The 20,949-nt window shown below is 47.6% G+C and overlaps 2 protein-coding genes across 2 annotated transcripts in view; both read right to left on the minus strand.

Annotated features, from left to right (window-relative positions):
• The window catches only part of LOC134677889 (uncharacterized), a 67,039-nt gene that overhangs the window by 23,256 nt on the left and 22,834 nt on the right, over window positions 1–20,949 (minus strand). The window lies entirely within an intron of this gene.
• LOC134678015 (sorting and assembly machinery component 50 homolog A) lies at window positions 1,093–20,392 on the minus strand. The gene is made up of 12 exons (XM_063536454.1): window positions 20,244–20,392; window positions 18,924–19,049; window positions 18,111–18,233; window positions 17,006–17,101; window positions 15,775–15,859; window positions 15,248–15,390; window positions 14,676–14,768; window positions 13,510–13,597; window positions 12,707–12,888; window positions 5,464–5,616; window positions 4,667–4,787; window positions 1,093–1,309 (listed from the first exon to the last, which is right to left on the minus strand). Exons 1-12 carry the CDS (start codon window positions 20,262–20,264, stop codon window positions 1,125–1,127), a joined length of 1,416 nt encoding a protein of 471 aa, XP_063392524.1. The 5' UTR covers window positions 20,265–20,392; the 3' UTR covers window positions 1,093–1,124.

The following is a 20,949-nucleotide window of genomic DNA, read 5'->3' on the forward strand; positions in this document are numbered from 1 at the left end:
AAGCTGATCCCCGGCTGGGCGATGTCGCCGCTCCGAGCCAGCACGGGCGTGCAGTAGTTGAGCTCGAGCCGCGCCACCCGGCCCAGTCTCAGGGCCACGCCGGCGTGTGCGTGTGTGTGTGTGTGTGTGTGCACTCACGTGGCTACAGGAAGTCGGCGCCCACTCCGAAGCTGATCCCCGGCTGGGCGATGTCGCCGCTCCGAGCCAGCACGGGCGTGCAGTAGTTGAGCTCGAGCCGCGCCACCCGGCCCAGTCTCAGGGCCACGCCGGCGTGTGCGTGTGTGTGTGTGTGTGTGCACTCACGTGGCTACAGGAAGTCGGCGCCCACTCCAAAGCTGATCCCCGGCTGGGCGATGTCGCCGCTCCGAGCCAGCACGGGCGTGCAGTAGTTGAGCTCGAGCCGCGCCACCCGGCCCAGTCTCAGGGCCACGCCGGCGTGTGTGTGTGTGTGTGTGTGCACTCACGTGGCTACAGGAAGTCGGCGCCCACTCCGAAGCTGATCCCCGGCTGGGCGATGTCGCCGCTCCGAGCCAGCACGGGCGTGCAGTAGTTGAGCTCGAGCCGCGCCACCCGGCCCAGTCTCAGGGCCACGCCGGCGTGTGCGTGTGTGTGTGTGTGTGCACTCACGTGGCTACAGGAAGTCGGCGCCCACTCCGAAGCTGATCCCCGGCTGGGCGATGTCGCCGCTCCGAGCCAGCACGGGCGTGCAGTAGTTGAGCTCGAGCCGCGCCACCCGGCCCAGTCTCAGGGCCACGCCGGCGTGTGTGTGTGTGTGTGTGTGTGTGCACTCACGTGGCTACAGGAAGTCGGCGCCCACTCCGAAGCTGATCCCCGGCTGGGCGATGTCGCCGCTCCGAGCCAGCACGGGCGTGCAGTAGTTGAGCTCGAGCCGCGCCACCCGGCCCAGTCTCAGGGCCACGCCGGCGTGTGCGTGTGTGTGTGTGTGTGTGCACTCACGTGGCTACAGGAAGTCGGCGCCCACTCCGAAGCTGATCCCCGGCTGGGCGATGTCGCCGCTCCGAGCCAGCACGGGCGTGCAGTAGTTGAGCTCGAGCCGCGCCACCCGGCCCAGTCTCAGGGCCACGCCGGCGTGTGCGTGTGTGTGTGTGTGTGCACTCACGTGGCTACAGGAAGTCGGCGCCCACTCCGAAGCTGATCCCCGGCTGGGCGATGTCGCCGCTCCGAGCCAGCACGGGCGTGCAGTAGTTGAGCTCGAGCCGCGCCACCCGGCCCAGTCTCAGGGCCACGCCGGCGCCGCACGACACGCGGACGGCCGACAACGCGTCCCAGGGTGACGCCCCGGACTCCTCTGTCAACAAAAAAACAAACCTTGACTAATTTTTATCAAAAATACAACATTTCACTACAACTAATAAAACAAAGTCCCCTGTCTGTTTGCATGTATGTATGTTCGCGATAAACTCAAAACTACTCAATTTTCGTTCAGTTGAGATATGCAGACGCTCATATTGGCACGTCTGTGCATATTGAGTGATCAGCGCATTTAATGTAGATCTTGCGCCTCCACTCGATAAGGGATTTCCTCTTCTGTCACGTAAAATAATTATACATATATGAAGTTAGGGGGAGGCCTATGTTCAGCAGTGGACGTCTTATGGCTGAGATGATGATGATGATGATGATATGAAGTTAGACTAGCAAGTATTGGGAGGAATAGAGTGTACAAGCTTGGCGTCATTACATCCATGTAACCTCCTTCAGCGCTCCCAATATTACATGGCGACCGTGACAGGACATCAATAGAGTGATGATTCTAGAGGAAGGTTTAGATGGATAATTTGTTAAGGATTACCCGTGCGATGCCGGGGCGGGTCGATAATTTCGTATAGAGGAGTAAAAAGGACGGCATATATGTCTACTAACCTGGAGAAGCGAGACAGCCGCCGGTGACGAACACATGGGACCGGAACAGCTCCCCCAGTCCGCTTCGGCCGGGTCGGAAGGGGAGGGGGGTGTACAGGTGCACGCCGCTCGCCCAGTACATCTAACACTAGTCTGTGACTACATCAGACAGAGACGGCAACAGGCACGGTACCTGGGGAAGCGAGACAGCCGCCGGTGACGAACACATGGGACCTGAACAGTTCCCCCAGTCCGCTTCGCCCGGGTCGGAAGGGGAGCGGGGTGTACAGGTGCACGCCGCTCGCCCAGTACATCTAACACTAGGCTACGTGGCTACATCAGACAGAGACGGCAACAGGCACGGTACCTGGGGAAGCGAGACAGCCGCCGGTGACGAACACATGGGACCTGAACAGTTCCCCCAGTCCGCTTCGCCCGGGTCGGAAGGGGAGCGGGGTGTACAGGTGCACGCCACTCGCCCAGTACATCTAACACTAGGCTACGTGGCTACATCAGACAGAGACGGCAACAGGCACGGTACCTGGGGAAGCGAGACAGCCGCCGGTGACGAACACATGGGACCTGAACAGTTCCCCCAGTCCGCTTCGCCCGGGTCGGAAGGGGAGCGGGGTGTACAGGTGCACGCCGCTCGCCCAGTACATCTAACACTAGGCTACGTGGCTACATCAGACAGAGACGGCAACAGGCACGGTACCTGGGGAAGCGAGACAGCCGCCGGTGACGAACACATGGGACCTGAACAGTTCCCCCAGTCCGCTTCGCCCGGGTCGGAAGGGGAGCGGGGTGTACAGGTGCACGCCGCTCGCCCAGTACATCTAACACTAGGCTACGTGGCTACATCAGACAGAGACGGCAACAGGCACGGTACCTGGGGAAGCGAGACAGCCGCCGGTGACGAACACATGGGACCTGAACAGTTCTCCCAGTCCGCTTCGCCCGGGTCGGAAGGGGAGGGGGGTGTACAGGTGCACGCCGCTCGCCCAATACATCTAACACTAGGCTACGTGGCTACATCAGACAGAGACAGCAACAGGCACGGTACCTGGGGAAGCGAGACAGCCTCCGGTGACGAACACATGGGACCTGAACAGTTCCCCCAGTCCGCTTCGCCCGGGTCGGAAGGGGAGCGGGGTGTACAGGTGCACGCCGCTCGCCCAGTACATCTAACACTAGGCTACGTGGCTACATCAGACAGAGACGGCAACAGGCACGGTACCTGGGGAAGCGAGACAGCCGCCGGTAACGAACACATGGGACCTGAACAGTTCCCCCAGTCCGCTTCGCCCGGGTCGGAAGGGGAGCGGGGTGTACAGGTGCACGCCGCTCGCCCAGTACATCTAACACTAGGCTACGTGGCTACATCAGACAGAGACGGCAACAGGCACGGTACCTGGGGAAGCGAGACAGCCGCCGGTGACGAACACATGGGACCTGAACAGTTCCCCCAGTCCGCTTCGCCCGGGTCGGAAGGGGAGCGGGGTGTACAGGTGCACGCCGCTCGCCCAGTACATCTAACACTAGGCTACGTGGCTACATCAGACAGAGACGGCAACAGGCACGGTACCTGGGGAAGCGAGACAGCCGCCGGTGACGAACACATGGGACCTGAACAGTTCTCCCAGTCCGCTTCGCCCGGGTCGGAAGGGGAGGGGGGTGTACAGGTGCACGCCGCTCGCCCAATACATCTAACACTAGGCTACGTGGCTACATCAGACAGAGACAGCAACAGGCACGGTACCTGGGGAAGCGAGACAGCCTCCGGTGACGAACACATGGGACCTGAACAGTTCCCCCAGTCCGCTTCGCCCGGGTCGGAAGGGGAGCGGGGTGTACAGGTGCACGCCGCTCGCCCAGTACATCTAACACTAGGCTACGTGGCTACATCAGACAGAGACGGCAACAGGCACGGTACCTGGGGAAGCGAGACAGCCGCCGGTGACGAACACATGGGACCTGAACAGTTCCCCCAGTCCGCTTCGCCCGGGTCGGAAGGGGAGCGGGGTGTACAGGTGCACGCCGCTCGCCCAGTACATCTAACACTAGGCTACGTGGCTACATCAGACAGAGACGGCAACAGGCACGGTACCTGGGGAAGCGAGACAGCCGCCGGTGACGAACACATGGGACCTGAACAGTTCTCCCAGTCCGCTTCGCCCGGGTCGGAAGGGGAGGGGGGTGTACAGGTGCACGCCGCTCGCCCAATACATCTAACACTAGGCTACGTGGCTACATCAGACAGAGACAGCAACAGGCACGGTACCTGGGGAAGCGAGACAGCCTCCGGTGACGAACACATGGGACCTGAACAGTTCCCCCAGTCCGCTTCGCCCGGGTCGGAAGGGGAGCGGGGTGTACAGGTGCACGCCGCTCGCCCAGTACATCTAACACTAGGCTACGTGGCTACATCAGACAGAGACGGCAACAGGCACGGTACCTGGGGAAGCGAGACAGCCGCCGGTGACGAACACATGGGACCGGAACAGCTCCCCCAGTCCGCTTCGCCCGGGTCGGAAGGGGAGGGGGGTGTACAGGTGCACGCCGCTCGCCCAGTACATCTAACACTAGGCTACGTGGCTACATCAGACAGAGACGGCAACAGGCACGGTACCTGGGGAAGCGAGACAGCCGCCGGTGACGAACACATGGGACCGGAACAGCTCCCCCAGTCCGCTTCGCCCGGGTCGGAAGGGGAGGGGGGTGTACAGGTGCACGCCGCTCGCCCAGTACATCTAACACTAGGCTACGTGGCTACATCAGACAGAGACGGCAACAGGCACGGTACCTGGGGAAGCGAGACAGCCGCCGGTGACGAACACATGGGACCGGAACAGCTCCCCCAGTCCGCTTCGCCCGGGTCGGAAGGGGAGGGGGGTGTACAGGTGCACGCCGCTCGCCCAGTACATCTAAACAGAAAACACACTTTAATTCTTAATCCCCCGTAATATACTTATACACGGATCCGTGCGTGTGAATTTGAATCTATTGTTTTAAATGTCAAGGTCACTTTTTCAATGATCAAATTTGAGAGGCCGCATACGAGGGATTGTATATGCTGATTTGAAACAAATTGAAATAGTTGTCTAGAAGAGATCGCTTTTCAGCGATATGACCTGTAAATTCTGCCTGGCCATTTGACGTTATATGGAACTATCTTCAAAAGTAAAACATGGTCATCATGAGCATCAGTGTGGGATCCAACTCCTCTGGACCTGAACCCTGAAGTGTAGTGGCTCCTCCAGGCTAGTGTCTGTCTGTCTACTCACCCGGCCGCCTAAAGCATGAGCATCGGTGTAAGGCCCGGCTCCTCTGGACCTGAACCCCCGTATTGTAGTGGCTCCTCCCGGCTAGTGTCTGTCTGTCTGTCTACACACCCGGCCGCCTAAAGCATGAGCATCGGTGTGAGGCCCGGCTCCTCTGGACCTGAACCCTCAAAGTGTAGTGGCTCCTCCAGGCTAGTGTCTGTCTGTCTACTCACCCGGCCGCCTAAAGCATGAGCATCGGTGTGAGGCCCGGCTCCTCTGGACCTGAACCCTCAAAGTGTAGTGGCTCCTCCAGGCTAGTGTCTGTCTGTCTACTCACCCGGCCGCCTAAAGCATGAGCATCGGTGTGAGGCCCGGCTCCTCTGGACCTGAAGCCTCGAAGTGTTGTGGGTCCTCCGAGGAAGAAGTGGTCAGCTATCTCTGTCCCAAAGACATCATGGAGGACGCCTGCAGCGCCGGTTACTTGCAGCACCTGGGGAATAAATTAGAATTAGATCTAGGAAGCCTGTTGTCGGCACCCCCAATGGTTGACACCCCATTTTTAGCTAGCTGTACAAATTATTAGGTAACTCACCACATTCTCCAATGGTTGAGACCTACCAATGGTTTGCACTACCCCCGGGGTCTCCAAACTTTTTTAGTTGAGGGCCATATTGCGCCTCAGAAACTTTCGCGCGCGCCACCGAAGGCGTCTGGTTACCGCTGTCAGGAACAGTTCAACTCTCAATGAATGCTGAACCCCTGGAGCCTAGCTCCCGCGGGCCGGACAGTGGGCAGGGTACACTCCATCCTATAGTTGACACCGCATCCTATACTTGACACCCCATCCTATAGTTGACACCGCATCCTATAATTGACACCCTGCCCTATAGTTGACACCCCATCCTATAATTGACACCCTATACTACAGTTGACACCTCATCTTATAGTTGACACTCCATCCTACAGTTTTTTTTTTTTTTTTTTTTCTTTTTTAATGGCTTTTACTCCTTGCTAAATTTAGCAAGGTGGATTCTGCCAATGTCGAGGTGTAGACTTTTGACTTGTGAGACGAGAATGTTCGGTTAAATTTTGATTTTTGTGGAAGGATAGACGGGAACCTAAAACAAACAAATTATTGTGGACATCACAGACAAATACATTACATGACACAATTATTAACACAGTAGCAACATTAGTGAGAAAGAGCGGAAAGCGGATGACAGATTGTTAAGGCAAGCAACATAGCGGATGAAATGGGAGGAAAAAAACGTAAAAATTAAATATAGATAGATAGAAGAGCAGTAATAATTAAAGTTTTATATTATGTTCCTGTACATACTTAATAAGGATAGACGTTAGGGGAGGGTCCATTAGAGTGAGAAGTGAGTAAAAGTTAATGGGTCGCGGAATATTTGAAGGTAACACATCATACAAAGAGTAACTGAATCTCGGACAGGAGAAGAAAATGTGATCTACGGTGCCTTCGTCTAACCCACATTCGCACAGTGACGTATCCCGGACCCGTATCTTGGCAAGAAATACAGGCGTACAAACTGGCCCTAAGCGTAATCGACAAATTGTAGACGTGACCCATTTAGGATAGACTCGGAATCTGAAAAACCATGGTTTACGTGGAATATTGGGTTGAATGTGGCCATAATGTTTTCCTACCTCCAATCTGGAAGAATTCCAGAGATTTTGCCACGTGTTAAACATATCAGTCTGTGCATGGCTTAGAAGGTCAGAGCTGTATATCCTGTCGTGGCCTGGTGATCCCATCTCAATAGCTCTCTTTGCCCATATGTCTGCAGACTCGTTTCCAGGAATGCCACAATGACCTGGGATCCACCCGAGCACTATTTTTAACCCCTTTGAGTCACATTTTCTTAATAATGTTTTGATCTGAAGAATTAAGGGGAATTTTGCCTTCATTTTAAACTGATTGCCCATAATAGCCTGCAGGCAACTCCTGCTATCAGTAAAAATGATCATTTTTGCTATATTGTGAGAGTCAGCATATGCAATAGCTTCCAAGATGGCAACTGCCTCGCCTGTAAAAATGGATGATTGAGGAGGGCACTTGAACATCAAGACAATGTTATATTTTGGAATCACCACTGCTGCTCCAACACAATTTGCGGGATCATTTTTGGATGCGTCAGTAAACACTGGTAAGTAGCCTTCCCACTTTTCTAAAAGATTTTTAAATTTGTTGTTAGCTCCCGGGTCATTTTTAAATATACCAAGGTCTAAAATAACACTAGGGGTGTAAATTAAAGTTTCAAATTTTGATTCAAATAAGGGGTTTGTTCCTGATTTATATAATATGGGGTTTATACGGTTTAATTTAGAATACGAAATAATATTTTTTGGAAACTCCTTATGCATCCAATATGGGTTTTCAGTGACCAATGAAGCAAGAGCCCGCAAGCGTGTAATCAGCAAGTGATTGGAGTTGGAGATAGCTCTTATAAGGAACCTGTCAGCAAGATATTGTCTACGCAGCACCAGAGGAGGCTCCACACATTCTACTTGCATGGCATTTTTTGGGGAAGATCTCATGGCACCAAGTATGATTCTTAAGCATTTAGCCTGTATTAAATCTAACTTTTGTAAGGATTCCTTATTACATGGTTCTAATATAAAGGATCCATAGTCCATGTGGCTGCGAATAATAGCATTATAAAGTAGCTTTTGACAATATGGATGAGAACCCCACCAAACTCCTGATAGAGCTCGCAAAATGTTGATTCCTTTTTCACACTTGTCCTGTATGTATTTCAGATGAGGTTTCCACTCATTTTCCGATCCAAGATGATACCCAGGAATTTTGTTGATTCTTTATTGGGAATGCTTTCCTCACCATAATGAACATCTGAAGTTGGCATGTTCCTTTTGCGACTGAAGGTCACAGCACAGCTCTTGGAAGGTGACAAAGACAGACCATGCTCTTCAAGCCAATCCTTCAGGTAACTCAGGCCCATGTTCAACCTTGCAGACGCCGTATCAACAGATTTTGCGGAAGTGTAGAGAATTAGATCATCTGCATACTGTAGAATGTTACAGAAGGGCAACACTGATTGCTCTAAATCATATGTATATATGCTGTAAAGTATTGGACTAAGAACGGATCCTTGAGGAAGCCCCTGCCACAGTGTACGAGGAGAAAGATAAGAGCTGCCATCACGGATTTTGATGGTTCTTCCTATGAATAGATTGGAGACAATTTGTACAATCTTCACGGCAATGCTCAGATGTAGCATTTTTGCTCTGAGCACCGGAAGAAGGACATTGTCATAAGCTGCTGAAATATCAAGAAAACATCCTAGTAGGTCCTCATTGTTAGAAAGCGAAAGTCTGATATCCGTGGTTAGTATGTTTAAGCTGTCCATTGTGCTCCTACCTTTTCGAAACCCGAATTGGGTGTTTGCTAACAGTCCCCTGCTCTCGACATACCACTCCAGCCTATTCTTTACTAGGTGCTCAAGTATCTTGCCCATCGTAGTGGAGAGCGCAATCGGTCGGTACGAGCTAGCCTCTTGTGGATTTTTAGTCGGTTTCAGTATTGGAATGACAATTTGAGTTTTCCAATCTTCTGGGATCTCTCCTGAGTCAAACACGTGATTCAGAATGGCAAGGAAGTATTCCTGTGAGAATGAGCTCAGCTCTGTTATGAAACAGTAAGGAATACCATCTTCTCCCGGTGAAGTGTTGCGTAGTCCATCCAAAGCTATTTTGAGCTCCGCAACCGAAAACGGTTCGTCAAAGGTGGTCGACGGAGGAGGGAGTGGTGGTGACACTAAACAGGATAATTCTGGGGCAGTTGGAGGTGCCAGTTTGTCCGCAAAGTCCAAAAGCCAAGATGACCTGTCAGAAGAACATATGATATCCGGTTTAAAGGACCCTCTGAACCGCCTTATGTTTTTCCATACGACTGATGGGGGAGTTCTAGGGGACAAGCTCTCACAGAACCCTTTCCAACCCTTTTTCTTTGTTTTGGACAATAATCGTTTAGTGCGGGCCGAGGTTTTCCTGAAATTGATGAAGTCTTCTATGTCACCTGATTCGTTAAATCTTTGTTCAGCTTCATCTCTGTCTTTCACGGCAGCTGTGCAGTCAGCATTCCACCATGGAGGTGAAAGAATTTTATTCTTTTTGGTTTTTTTCCGGGGGATAAACTTATCAGCTGCTTCTAAAAGTAAATTTTTGAATTTTGAGTAATTTTCTCTATTGTCATTTAAGTTAGAGTCCCATTCTTTAATTTTTGTTTCGACATAAAGTGAAAATTTCGACCAGTCAGCTGATTGTAATCTGTATTTCAGAAGCGGTTCAGGAGACGGGGATGGAACAACAGATGAGGGCTTGGAAATAACAATGGGAAAGTGATCGCTGCCATAGGACTGACGAAGCACAGTCCATGATAACAATGAGGCCAAATTAGGGGAGCAAGCTGACAAGTCGGGAACGGATTGTGGGTTCTGGCCTGGATAGACTCGATGTGTGGGCGATCCGTCGTTTATAATGCAAACGTTGATTTCATCGAAGACTTCTAACAAGAGTGATGAAAACCCATCGGAATGGTATGATCCCCACGAAATGTTGTGTGAATTAAAGTCGCCTAAAACTATATGAGGAGGAGGGACAGAGGTTAGGATCGAAGATAATTCAGGAATAAGGTCAAGGTCAGGGTGAGGAATATATATTGAAATGAAATTAATGCCCATAACCTTAGCGGCTACGGCATTAATTTCATTTCCATGAGGAGGTAGGGGAATTTGAGAGAAGGGGTAGGATTGCTTGATCAACAAAGCGCATCCTGCACGTCCATCGACGCGGTCATCCCGGAGGCATGAGAAGCCCGGGAGTCTAAACCGAGACCCGGGCCTCAGCCACGTCTCCGAGATGGCCGCGACAGACACAGAATGGTCGTTGATCAGCTGGATGAGGTCTGTTTTTTTAGGAATAATACTCCGGCTATTCCATTGAAGAAATGTGGCCTGGCGGTCCGTGGTGGTGAGGGAAGGAGAGTTTTTCTACTAGGGTCAACATTAAAGGTGCAACGTCGTTCGGTAATATATCACTCCATTTTGCAATGATATTCGTCAACAGTTTAAGGAGGAGCTCCATGAGGTCCTCATTAGGAGTTTCTCTGGTATATGAGTTATTGAGGGCTTGTCCGTTAGGGATTTGGGATGGAGGGGGTCGGACTATATTGTTATGGGCTTGTTGGTCATAACCTGGGGATAAGGAAGGTCTTGACCGAGGTGACAAAAATACTGTCTTGCGGTGAGAGGTTCTGGGAGGGGTAGAACTGGTAGAAGGTAAGTCTGTTAAGTCAACGGGAGATTGTGATGGGGGGGAAAATTCTCTTGTGGGGCCAAACATTATATTTGCAACGTCCGCATAGGGTCTACGAGTTACAACTGGGACTTGTGTGGATGCTTCAGCATATGAAATGTTTCTTTCAGACATTATCAGTTTGATGGACTTTTGTCGGTGATGTTCTGGGCAGTTTCTGTCAGTGGCATAGTGACGTGCAGTGCAAAAAATACAGGATATGTGCTCGGGAGCTACGTTACACCCATCACCCGGGTGCTTCTGGGCACATTTGTAGCAGCGGGCATCTGAGCGACATTGAGTCTGAATGTGTCCAAATCTAAGGCATTTTCGGCACTGAATTGTTGGCAGAAGGTATACCTCCACCACTAGAGAAGTATAATAAGCAAATATTCTAGATGGCAGAGTTTGACCTTCAAAAGTAACTACTACAGTCTGGGTTGGAACCCAGGATGGAGAGCCATCCTCTTTGGTCACTTTCCTTTGTAGTCGACGCGCTTTCAGAATCCTACCTTTACCTTCTATTAAATTTGTACCCTTAACAAAATCAGTCATGGACCAATCTGTTGGAACTCCTCGAACTAGACCCATACGAGATATGTTGTATGTTGGTATGTTTGCTGATAGTTTGTATTTATCTAACATAGGGTTTTTTAAGATAGAGTTGGCATCAACGGCTTTATTGAATGTAACTGAAACTCTATTGCGACCTACAGATTTTATCCCGTCCTTCTTAATATTTGTGACATTTGCCTGTGTTAAGAGCATACCTACGTAGATGGCTTTCAATGTTGACCTGGAGTCAGTAGAAGATTCCTTTGAGATGTGTACCACAAACCATCGTCGTCTGCATTGTATCCTCGGCCTTCTGTGTCAAGATCAGGGTGTTTGTACAAAAGTGGGTTAGCATTCTCATCGCGTTGTGTATCTACGTGGGGATTGGTGGCATCCTCATTTATTATTGTTACCTGTTCCGAGATCTCTTTGTGTACGTTGGTTGTAATTTTTTTAAGAGCCGGTTCTTGTGGACTACTGACCGGTGATAAGTCCAATGTTTGCAAGTTTCTTTTTCTAGAATTATTTTCAATGTCCATAACATTAGAGTTACCATCGGTCTCGTCAGGGGGCTTTTCCTTCTCATTCCCCTCCATTGGCCCTAAGGCCAAAAAGGCCTTACCCTAGTTTTGTATCAGAACAAATGTATTAATAACCTAATTTATGTAAATAAACCTCAACCAAGTTAATAAATAAGGATGAAATTTATAAAGGATGTTATTTATAAAGGAAAATAACCTAAAAATGAACAGACTCACACGGCGCTTCTGTCAAGAGGTTCATCCTACAGTTGACACCGCATCCTACAGTTGACACCCCATCCTATAGTTGACACTCCATCCTATAGTTGACACCGCATCCTATAGTTGAAACCCCATCCTATAGTTGACACTCCATCCTATAGTTGACACCCCATCCTATAGTTGACACCCCATCCTATAGTTGACACCTGATCCTATAGTTGACACCCCACCCAGCTAGCTAGCTGTAGAGACTACTCACCACATTCTCGGCCAGCTCGTGGTTGGTCTGCGCCTTGAGCTCGCTCTTGATGCGCCACCCCGCCGCCCAGCCCGGCCACCTCGCTCGAGAACTGGACCCACGCCCCTCGGGTCGGGAAGCTGTAGAGACTACTCACCACATTCTCGGCCAGCTCGTGGTTGGTCTGCGCCTTGAGCTCGCTCTTGAGATGCGCCACCCCGCCGCCCAGCCCGGCCACCTCGCTCGAGAACTGGACCCACGCCCCTCGGGTCGGGAAGCTGTAGAGACTACTCACCACATTCTCGGCCAGCTCGTGGTTGGTCTGCGCCTTGAGCTCGCTCTTGAGATGCGCCACCCCGCCGCCCAGCCCGGCCACCTCGCTCGAGAACTGGACCCACGCCCCTCGGGTCGGGAAGCTGTAGAGACTACTCACCACATTCTCGGCTAGCTCGTGGTTGGTCTGCGCCTTGAGCTCGCTCTTGAGATGCGCCACCCCGCCGCCCAGCCCGGCCACCTCGCTCGAGAACTGGACCCACGCCCCTCGGGTCGGGAAGCTGTAGAGACTACTCACCACATTCTCGGCCAGCTCGTGGTTGGTCTGCGCCTTGAGCTCGCTCTTGATGCGCCACCCCGCCGCCCAGCCCGGCCACCTCGCTCGAGAACTGGACCCACGCCCCTCGGGTCGGGAAGCTGTAGAGACTACTCACCACATTCTCGGCCAGCTCGTGGTTGGTCTGCGCCTTGAGCTCGCTCTTGAGATGCGCCACCCCGCCGCCCAGCCCGGCCACCTCGCTCGAGAACTGGACCCACGACCCTCGGGTCGGGAAGATGGGCTCGTCCCGGTGGTCCACCGACACGATGTGACGGATCACCGACTTCATTTGAGGCCCTGGTTAAAAAAAAGTCACTGACATACATACATACAAAATTACAAAATAAAGTATTAAAAATACCTTATTTCATTCTGGTGTACTGAAGGAAAAAGGCTTATATTGTTCCAGCGGGAGTTATGGATTGTGGATAAAAAAACTATAAATAAAATAAAATATCATTTATTTCAGGCTTACCTCCACCTCCTCCTCCCTACCCCTCCCTACTATACCTCCCTACTTTAATGTTTGAATTAGGATTTCGTTAAGCAAAGTAATATAAATATAAAGTAATATAATCGCATACTCGCGACTCAACTATAATGCGTTCATTATGCAACACTTTAGGGAACTATACCTAATGAATTTGACTAGTAAATAAATGAAACGGAACAAAAGACATCAACGAGCGTTATGGTAATAATTTGCACTTCGTTTCGGCGGGACTCAGTTTTTCATTACATTACACTCGTAGTACAGCTACACTCCTAACCCGGACCTTATTACAAATTTACAAAAGGTATAAGATAAGGTCCACTGATGGACGTTAACAGTGTGGTGTGGGCGATGGTACCTGACCATAATTCTAGCAAATAAATACTGAATATGTGAACTTTTTTATATAAATAATGCATGCTCACCGCTGCTCTCTCTGATCTTGAAGCTGGTGGTCTTGCTGAGCACCGACGTGTCGCGGACCACGCCCTCCCATTGAAGTTGGTGCTTCGTCTACAAATTTAAATTCTGCTTAAGGCATTGAGCTATTGATTGTAATATAGAGGTAAACTCTAATGACGTCATTACAAGCTTTTAAGGGGCCCACTGAAGGAGCCTGTCAGTTAGAACAAAATTTTGACAGTTCCGAACAACTGACAGGCCGATACCGTCCGATGGACTGTTAATCAGTGGGCCCCTTTACTTAAGTTGCATTGTATTGTATGTTGTACCTAAATGTATATTTGTTTTGTACGGGTCAAATCTTGCAAGTTAAATTTGACCCACTTCCCGGTTTCCGATGAAGCTGAAAATTTGCATACGTGTGTATAAGTCGGGTGACAATGCAATATTATGGTACCATCGAGCTGATCTGATGATGAAGACAGAAGGTGGCCATAGGAACTTGAGAGAAGGCAAAAGGTATGGTGCCATCTTTTCAAACGATGGCGCCATACCTTTGGTCTATCCTCGAGTAGGTGACGATACTTTTTGACATTAACAAATTTAACACATATCAGTGAAAAAATAAGGATCAAAGTCAAATAGCGTTCTATAAGTGTTAATCATTTGTGTCGAAAGATGGCAGTCAATGTACTGACTACATAATTTACTTTGACAATATTCCTGTAGTCTAAGAAGGTGAAAAAAGAAGTGAAAATTAATTTGCATGATCAATGTTTGCCATACTTCACGCCTGAAACACAGGGAATCCTAGTTCAGGCACATGTAAACCATCACTATTTTTATTTTAAGTCTTTGTTTCATATTAATGTAATAAATTATGTTTATTAAAATGTTTATACGACAACGGTTTCACTCACTTGAATTTTTAGTCAGCGCGCGCGTTTTAGTTTAGTTGCGCGCGCGCGACGAGCGACGAGGCGGGCGCCGCGCGCAGTGCACGAGTTGCAGTCGCCGCGAGCAATCGAGCCTGTGGAAGGACCCCCGACGGGCCCGAAACATGTCGCCAATAGCGACTAAAAATTCAAGTGAGTGAGATCGTTGTCGTATAAACATTTTTATAATGAAAACATTTTTATATTGAAAGTTTAATAGCGATTATGTTTATGAGTTTATAAAGTATACTGACCGCGGGCGAAGTGTTGAAGGCCACGCCGAGCAGCAGGCCGCGGTCGAGCAGCCGGTACCCCGACCACGGGTACTCGGAGTTCTGCTGGTACACCTACAACAAACAACAACAACAACGTTTTACGACAACCATGATGTCAGAGATAACTAATTTTTGGTCGCGGTTATACTGAAGTTGGAAGAGCCGCGGTATCCTAGAGCGTACTCTTGGATCTTATGATATCTTTACCTGCGCTGACAGCAGTGGCGTCCTAGGTTTGTGCGGGTAGGGTTTGGTCGCGGTTTTACTAAAGTTAGAAGAGCCGCAGTATCCTAGAGAGTACTCTTGGATCTTGTTATCTTATCCTTACCTGCGCCGACAGTAGTGGCGCCCTCTTGTGCGGGTAAGGTTTGGTCGCAGTTACACTGTAGTTGGAAGAGCCACGGTATCCTAGAGTTCTCTTGGATCTTATGTTATCTTATACCTGCGCTGACAGCAGTGGCGTCCTCTCTCTTGTGCGGGTAAGGTTTGATCGCGGTTATACTAAAGTTAGAAGAGCCGCGGTATCCTAGAGAGCACTCTTGAACTTTTACCTGCGCTGACAGCAGTGGTGTCCTAGGTTTGTGCGGGTAAGGTTTGGTCGCCGTGATGCTGAAATTCGAAGAGCTCCGGTATCCTAGAGAGTACTCGGATTGGATGCGCTCCCCGCGGCCCAGCACGTTCGGCATCTTTACCCCTGCGATATAAGTTAACTAGGTTCATTAATTCGTTTTGACATTTATATTATATGAGTTGTAGATGTAGGCGTCAAGACCGCTAAGCTTAAGTGGGACTGGGCTGACATGTCTGCCGCATGTACCCAGAAAGGTGGGCCAGAATGGTTACTGAGTGGGACCCTCAGAACACCATCGAGGGCGCAGGCAGATCGAAAAGGAGATGGCGGGACGACCTGGACGCATTCTACCCCAAATGGCGGGAAAATCCCGATGACAGGGTCGAGTGGAGAAAACGAGATATCCGTGCGCGTTTGTACTGCCTATTTATGTTATTTCTGTGGAAATGGGGGAAGATTGTACTGTGGAAGTAAGTTTTTTACTGAGTCGAAGTTAATTAGACTGACCCAGCACCAGGTTGCCCTCGTTCTCGGACACGGTGGTGTTGATGCCGCCCACGATGCGGGACAGCTCCTTCACCTGGAACGTCACCTGAAACAACATCACCATATTAACCTCTAGCCGCCCAGAGACCTATAAAAAGGTCTCCTGTTCCATTCTAATTTGAACTTTGTGGTGACAAAATAAAATTTCATTTTGCTTGGCAAGGTTTGACCTATGAGCGGCTAGAGGTTAACTCACATTTATAGACGGGTCTTAAGATGGGGCTCAAGATGGGAAGATGATATTAAAAAGATTGCAGGCCCACTCTGGAGGAGGGAAGCAGCAAGTCGGGCTGCTTGGACGAGATTTGGAGAGGCGTATGCCCAACAGTGGGTAAGCATACTCGCTGAGGAAGAAGAATATAGACGGGTCTGTCGCGAATTTATTTTATTACCTTTAAGGCCTGTGCAAACCGGCTGCGTGTGCGTGACGTGCGCGTGCGGCGTTGTAGTATACAGATCCTTATGAGAGACGACACACCGCTTGCGTGACGTGTGCGGCTCCAACATTTTAGCGCACGTGCACGCGCACGTCATGCACACGCAAGCCGGTGTGCACAGGTCTTTATTCAGTTAGCCGCGACCATAAACTTCGGTAAATAAAGGTAAAAAATAAATTCGCGATAGACCCGTCTATAAATGTGAGTTAATATGTGTTCAAAACGCGAAAGTTTTAAATATTAAGATCACCATACTATATCTACTGTATTATTCGAGCAAGTGTGATGAAATAGTTATTCACAATACAAGTGCGAAAAGTAGGAAATTCGCAACGAGTGACGATAACGATACGACTGAAGGGATAGTGTTTTAAATCGACAGTTGCGAATTACCTCTTCGCACGTGTATTGTACGATTAACAGTACATATGGCCCTTTAAATTATCGACATACGCACGTATAGTGCTAAAGTTAGACCGTAAAAAGTCTGCAGCGATTTTGATAGCCCACGCAGTGCAAGTGTCATTTTAAACGTCAAACTTGTATGAAATGATGACGTATACATAACACTTATATGCGTGGGCTATCAAATAACTTTTAGCTTGTAAGATTTTACTATTGTATGTATGTTAGTTTGTAAGGTATGTATCTATGGGCCTTAGTAGCCTGATAATAAATGATATTTGATTTGATTTTTGATTAGAAATCCGCTGCAGACTTTTATTGGTGCGACTATAGCTACCGAGAGCTCTCACCTCTAGACCTTCGGGCGTGGCGCCGGGGCCGGACGACACGTCGATCAGCACGGCGATGTCGCGGAAGCACCCCATCGCGTCCAGAGCGCGGCGCACCTGCAACACCAACACAACTGACATTGCATAATCTGACAATAAACGATTACTTACTTACTTACCATTCTTATTTAATGGTGCATTCACCACGCAGTTCACTTTTGTGAGGCAACACTGTTCAACACAGTAACATTAGGTAACTTCCCTATCCTCCCGAGACCCGGAAGCAGTCTTTTTTAGGGTTCCGTACCCAAAGGGTAAAACGGGACCCTATTACTAAGATTTCGCTGTCCGTCCGTCCGTCCGTCCGTCCGTCTGTCACCAGGCTGTATCTCACGAACCGTGATAGCTAGACAGTTGAAATTTTCACAGATGATGTATTTCTGTTGCCGCTATAACAACAAATACTAAAAACAGAATAAAATAAAGATTTAAATGGGGCTCCCATACAACAAACGTGATTTTTGACCAAAGTTAAGCAACGTCAGGCGTGGTCAGTACTTGGATGGGTGACCGTTTTTTTTGCATTTTTGCCGTTTTTTTTTTCATTAGGGTTCCGTACCCTTCGTACGGAGGGAGGGGGTCAAGAGAATGTGACATATTGTGACATGGGGGAGGGGGAGACACAAACTTTGTGACGTCACTTTAACTTCATCAGTAACCGAAAATTTATTTAAATTATTTAGTTCGCTGTACATTTAAATAACAAGTTTTTAAAACGAAAATAATTTTTAATCGTTTAATTTTCTTTCCTAAGCAGTTTTGGGTTATAAAATTACTAATATTTATATCGTCAAAAATATTTTGATAAAATATTAATAATACTTAGGTACTTACTTAATTCGATTTGGCGATTTCGTAGAAAAAATGTGACGTCACACTAGGGGGGGTGGGGTTTGCCAAATGTGACTAAGTGTGACAAGGGGGGGGAGGGGTCAAAAAACCTAGAAATTGGTGTGACGTAATTAATGGATGACCGCCCCCCGGATCACGTCATCCTTGGTCCGGCTCAGACCGTCCACATGGAACACTTGTAGTTATACTGTCTACCAGTGCACGTCAGCTGTACCTTATGTGCGCGCAGTATGACGTCTTCAAAGTCCGTAGCATGGAACAAGTCGTCCACCGCTCCCCGGATCACGTCATCCTTGGTCCGGCTCAGGCCGTCTACGTGGACCCGGTCAACTCGTGCCTGTTAATAAAAAACACTTGTCAAAAATTACATTTTTGAATTACATACCAACATTGCAAATAAAATAAAATCTTGTAAAATGCCTCCCATAAATAGACTACTTCAGAAACAGAAAACGGTGAAAAATAGAGATACTACTCCTAGCAATATGTGTGATACCTCATTGTGAAGCGTGTATTAGCACAAAAAATATCAAAAGTTATAAACAAAAACGGGGGAAAAAAGTAGATTTTTTTTATTTCCCCAATATCTAAAAAAGTATTAATATTTAAGAAACCAAAATTAATATTAAGTATAAATAAAAGAGGAGGATATTTCCATTAAAACATTCCATACTTGCAGAAAATGAGGCGCGGAGGGCTGTGTTCAGCGTTGAATAAAAAGTATAAATAATGGAGATACAGTTCTGACTGACTATAGTTCGTTTTTTTTAGCATTAGAAAGAACTTGTAAGAAGGTAAGCGATCTTGACATGTCTTTTAATTGAAAAACCCTTTTAAAAAATCAAACACTATTACTTAATAAAGCAGAAGAATATAAATGATCCTATTAGATTCATAATTGTTACATATTTGGCGTAACATATTTTTAAAATGTGTTTTTCAATTAAAAGACACATCAAGATTGTTTACCTTATTTCTAATGCTAAAAAAAACGAACTATAGATTGGCCACATAAGTAGTCTTGTACCCGCACACCGCCGAGTTTGATGCCGGGCCGCTGGATATTTGGCTCCTCCAGCTCCATGGGCTCTTCAACTCCGAACTCGAACAGGTTACTGCCCAGGACCTCGTTGTCACCCTGGCCGTGCTCCGCCTGTAACAGATATCTTTTTTAGGGTTCCGTACCTCAAAAGGGAAATACGGAACCCTTATAGGATCACTCGTGCGTCTGTCTGTCTGTCCGTCTGTCACAGCCTATTTTCTCGGAAATTACTGGACCAATTAAGTTTAAATTTGGTACACATTTGTAAATTAGTTACCCAAAGATGGACATTTTATTTTTATTTTAAAATACATAGGTTCGAAGTTATTTAAGAAAGTAGCCAAAAAATGACCGTTCCCTCCCGTTTATCTCTGAAACTACTGGGTCTAAAATTAAGCGTGAATCGGACTTATGTACGGAACCCTAGAAACGAGAGTCTGACTCGCACTAGGCCGGTTTTTTTAAATCTTATTTTTTTAAGGGGTTTTGTCACAGTGACGAACAAAGAAAGAAAATACATTTATTTACATCATCATAGTTACAAAACCTCAATGGTCTGATGCCAGGGGGCAATACAGTTAGCCCAAAACAGGGGGGGTTGGAGAGCAGTGGTGAAAAACTGCACTCCGGATGGTCACAACCCTCAGCCTTGTGGAACCGACACAGAAGAAGTTACAAAACCAGTTAAATTAAAAACAAGATATATGTCAGATGGACGTTAAAATGGATCCCCACTCAGCGTAATGCTGTGGTAGGCCGCAGCGCTAATTTTCAGTGGGGACCTAACTCATATCGAGTTACTTAATAACACTGCCATCCTTATGTTTAACAATTATTACCATAGATGGTACAATCCTATACCTGTGCTATACGCGTGCGTCCGTGAGGGACAAAACATACGCAATGTGACACTATGATTGGTCGAATTTATTTGTTGCCTACCATAATCCATACTAAACTTACAGTGGGGAATAAAAAAAATGTGAGACTGTGACAAGGACAAACAATAAGCGCTTTTGCTGCTACTCCTACTGAAGGATACATAAGACTATCCCGTTCTATCACCCCCCCCTCATGCCTGATCCAGTTAAATACTAGATTCATGGGCTAGTGAAATATACTGATATAGGCAATACGTTATACACACACGATTCTCGTTTAAAAATGCACTTTTAACTAATTATAACGGTTACTTTTGTTGTTTTAGCAAATAAAACATGATTTTCGAACACAATTAGGAATTTTCTTTCTAAATAACCTTGCAATTTTCGTATAAGAATGTATCGAATTAAATATCAACCTTACCTTTGCGTGTACTGTTCCCATGATGGAGTTTTTGAATAGTTTACTATTTACGAACGATTAAACTGGCCGCGTTTTTATTTTTATAACATAGAATTTTTATTTTGAATTACATAAATATTGCGGACTTGACATAGGCACAGCAAACAGCATCAGCGATCAGCGGAGACACATGGCAATACTGAATGCTGTCAGGTCAGGGTTTCCAACTCCAATTTTTTTTTACCCCTGAGCTCAACTTAAAAACCCCTAAAACTGTACAATTATTTTGGAAAACCCACTAAATAAAAAATAAAAGAAATTATTATAGATTTTCCAAATTTAGAACATTATTATGATTTCGACATTTTAATGATCATACATATGAACGTTATACATAGATGGTCAAGAAAATCTTGTCAGTAGAAAAAGGCGCGAAATTCAAATTTTCTATGAGACGATATCACTTCGCGCCTACATTTTTTCAAATTTGCCGCACTTTTCTACTCTAAACAAAACCCTAAAAAAACCATTAAAAATATTTAGCCCCTAAAAAAACCCCTAGCTGGTTTATTTCCCCCTAAATTTAGTGGTAAAACCACTAAGTTGGCATCCCTGTGTCAGGTTGAAAAGTTATGAAAAAGTTTGAAAGGCCGGCTGAAATATAAATTAGATAACCAGTATGTATAATGTATGTGTAAAATTTTATTTTGTGCTTACTGAGCTTATA

Source organism: Cydia fagiglandana, chromosome 27 (genome assembly GCF_963556715.1).
Source record: "Cydia fagiglandana chromosome 27, ilCydFagi1.1, whole genome shotgun sequence".
Classification (NCBI taxonomy): domain Eukaryota; kingdom Metazoa; phylum Arthropoda; class Insecta; order Lepidoptera; family Tortricidae; genus Cydia; species Cydia fagiglandana.

Excerpts from the sequence above, each read along its gene's own strand:
- LOC134678015 (XM_063536454.1), bottom strand. The coding sequence starts at position 20,264 with ATGGGAACAGTACACGCAAAG. Across the intron at positions 14,769-15,247 it reads CACCACTGCTGTCAGCGCAG|GTGTACCAGCAGAACTCCGA; the intron begins GTAAAAGTTCAA and ends TGTTTGTTGTAG. Across the intron at positions 12,889-13,509 it reads CAAGATCAGAGAGAGCAGCG|GGCCTCAAATGAAGTCGGTG; the intron begins GTGAGCATGCAT and ends TTTTTTAACCAG.